General features: G+C 38.0%; 1 protein-coding gene across 5 annotated transcripts in view; it reads left to right on the top strand.

Moving 5' to 3' along the window:
• Ash2l (ASH2 like, histone lysine methyltransferase complex subunit) overlaps positions 1–3,435 on the top strand; it is a 35,066-nt gene that overhangs the window by 22,233 nt on the left and 9,398 nt on the right. For all 5 annotated transcript variants that reach the window (XM_048792805.1, XM_048792804.1, XM_015501266.2 and 2 more), the window contains 2 exons: positions 1,579–1,746; positions 2,017–2,210. In XM_048792805.1, coding sequence (XP_048648762.1) covers positions 1,579–1,746; positions 2,017–2,210 — 362 coding nt within the window. The remainder of the gene's footprint in view (positions 1–1,578; positions 1,747–2,016; positions 2,211–3,435) is intronic.

Below are 3,435 nucleotides of genomic sequence, written 5' to 3' on the forward strand. Positions count from 1 at the left end.
AAAAAAAAAAAAAAGAAAATACAAGATTAAACAGGAACATCTTGTGATGTTGGAAAGTAAGGAAGTACTTTAAAAAAAAAAAAATTGCCTGATGTGTTGGTACATGTTTGTAAATCCAGCTACTAGGAAGGATAAGGCAAGAGGACCCCAAGTTCAAGGCCAACCTGGGCAACCCAACAAAACCCTTTATCAAAATAAAATTTTTAAAAGGGCTGAGACTGTAGCTCCATGAAAGAGTGCTTGCCTAGCATGCCTGAGTCCCTGGCATCAATCACCAGTAATGCAAAAAAAAAAAGAGAGAGAGAGAGAGAAAGAAAGTTTTATTGATTTGCATTCCCACCAGCCATGTAGAGAAAGACTTTATTTCCTTATAACCTTTTTTTGTTTTTGTTTTTGCAGTCAGGGATTGAACCCAGGGGCACTTTACCATTGAGCTACATTTCTAGCTCTTTTTAATTTTATTTATTTGTTTGTTTGTTTGTTTTTGTTATTGAGGATGGAACCCAGGGGCACTTTACCACTGAGCTATATCCCTAGTCCTTTTATTTATTTATTTATTAATATATTTTTAAGATACTGATGGGCCTTTATTTTATTCATTTATTTTATGTGGTGCTGAGAATCGAATTCAGTGCCTCACTCATGCTAGGCAAACGCTGTACCACAGAGCCACAACCCCAGCTGCCTTTTTATTTTTATTTTGAGACAGGTTTTAGAAGTTGCTCAGGGCCTTGCTAAGTTGCTGAGTATGGCCTTGAACTTTCTATCATCCTGCCTCAGCCTTCTGGATAGCTCGAAGTAAGAGACATACACCATCACAATTGGCTTCTGCTATTTTAAAAATATCTGAAATTGTTTTAAGGTAAAGTGTTATATTTTTTTCTTATTTTGCTAGACAAATACTCTGCCACTGAGCTACATCAAACCTTAGAAAGTTAAATCTTCCTGGGTGTGGTGGCACACACCTGTAAATCCCAATGTCTCAGGAGGTTGAGGTAGGAAGATCACAAGTTTGAGACCAACCTCAGCAACTTAGAAAAGCATTAAGCAATTTAGCAAGACCTTGTCTCAAAAAATAAAAAGGGCTGGGATGTGGCTCAGGGGTAAAGCATTCCTGGGTTCAATTCCCAATACCTAAAAAAAGGTTAAGTTTTCTAAAGGATGGTTTATTCAAATCAGGATCCAAACACATTACAATTGGTTTGTTATATTTTAGGGGATATGCAATGTAATTTTAACCTGTTATCTTAAATATAATTACATTTAATAAAAACTAGAAGACCAAGGGCTAGGAATATGGCTCCCCACAGTTAGAGCACTTGCCTGGCATGCAAGAGGCTCTGGGTTTGATCCCCAGCCCTGCACAGAAAAAGAAGAAAAGAGACAGACAACCTAACATTTTCTTCCTTTCTCTTTTGTCTGGATCTTGTGTTGAGATTTTAGACTCCTGAACTAACATTTTGAACATCTAACCTGATTTTCCTGACTTTTATTGTCTCATCTTGAGTGTAGGGGCTATGTCTCTAAATTCCTCAAAAAATAAGTTGAAGGCTTCTGTTTTAATGTCCATCACTGCAGCTCCACAGTTAAAAATCTCTGACGACCGTCTGACTGTGATTGGAGAGAAGGGCTACTCCATGGTTCGGGCTTCTCATGGAGTGCGGAAAGGTGCCTGGTACTTTGAAATCACTGTGGATGAGATGCCACCAGACACTGCTGCCAGACTGGGTTGGTCCCAGCCTCTAGGTAAGCTGGGGCCATATTGTGGACATCACAGCAGATAGACAGATTTAGACCTATCTGGCTTAGTTTTAAGACTGCTGTGTTTATCATAAAATTCAGTTTCTGAAGGGTTAGCTGATTTGCAAGTTCTGGAATACTTTTGAAAAATAGTTTATAAGCAATTTACAGAATTGACAAATAATATAAAATAAAAAGGAGTAGCATCTTTTCCTTTTGCAAACCAGAGTTCACTTATAGTCCTCTGATTTCCTGTATATCTTTTTATTGAGACAGGTAACCTTCAAGCTCCCCTGGGTTATGATAAATTTAGTTATTCTTGGAGAAGCAAAAAAGGAACCAAATTTCACCAATCTATTGGAAAACACTACTCTTCTGGCTATGGACAGGGGGATGTCCTAGGATTTTATATCAATCTTCCTGAAGACACAGAGACAGCCAAGTCACTGCCTGATACTTATAAGGATAAGGTGAGTTTGCCTTCCTGCAAAGGATTTCTGGCTTTGAGGATCTGTGTCAGTGGTGACTATAGGTGTGGCCTCTGTTTTCTTGTGACTGACCACTTTCATATTTTTCCTACATATTTTATTATAAGCATTTTCAGACATAATAACAAAGTTGAACGAATTTGAGAGTCAGTACCTGAATATCATCATCTACATTCTGTCAGATGATTCCAGTTAGGGGCTGGGGTGTGGCTCAGAGATAGAACGCACTCCTACCATGCGTGCGGCACTGGATTCGATCCTTAGCACCACATAAAAATAAAATAAAGATATTGTGTCTACCTATAACTAAAAAATACATTAAAAAAAAAAAAAAGGTGTTACCAGTTAGGATGTATCTGTTCATTCTTCCACCCATCTATCCATCCAGTATTTTTTTTTTTTTTAAAATAGTTGTGTATGGACAGCATGCCTTTATTTTACTGGTATGCAGTGCTGAGGATTGAACCCAGGCCTCACACACTAGGTAAGCGCTCTAACAATGAGCTGCAGACCCACCCCTGTCCATTTATGTATGTATGTGTGTGTGTGTGTGTGTGTGTGTGTGTCAGGGAAAATTGCAAACATCAGTACACTTGCCCCTCAGTACTTCAGGATGCATATAATTAACTACATATAACATTTATATGAAATGAAATATACAATTTCATAGTAAACATTCATTAAGTTTTGAGTCTGACCTAAATTCCTATGAAGATTTAAACTCTTGGCTGGGTGTGGTGGTATAAACCTGTAATTCTGTAATCCCACCAATTTGGGAGGCTGAGGCAGGAAGATTGTATATTTGAGGCTGGCCTGGGCATTTTAGCAAGACCCTCTCTCAAGAGTAAAAAGGACTTGGGGGCTGAGATTGTGGCTCAGTGGCAGAGCGCTTACCTCTCACATATGAGGCACTGGGTTCGATCCTCATATAAAATCCACCAAATAAGGGCTGGGGATGTGGCTCAAGCGGTAGCGCGCTTGCCTGGCATGCGTGCGGCCCGGGTTCGATCCTCAGCACCACATACAAACAAAGATGTTGTGTCCACCGAAAACTAAAAATAAATAAATAAATAAATATATTAAAAAAGAAAAAATCCACCAAATAAAATAATTAAATTTGATCCACCACGTAAAATAAATAAACAAAATAAAGATATTATGTCCATCTATAATTTAAAAAAAAAAAAAAAAAAAAAAAAATTGAAGA

The sequence above is a fragment of the Marmota marmota genome, unplaced genomic scaffold (assembly GCF_001458135.2).
Source record: "Marmota marmota marmota unplaced genomic scaffold, marMar, whole genome shotgun sequence".
Classification (NCBI taxonomy): Eukaryota; Metazoa; Chordata; class Mammalia; order Rodentia; family Sciuridae; genus Marmota; species Marmota marmota.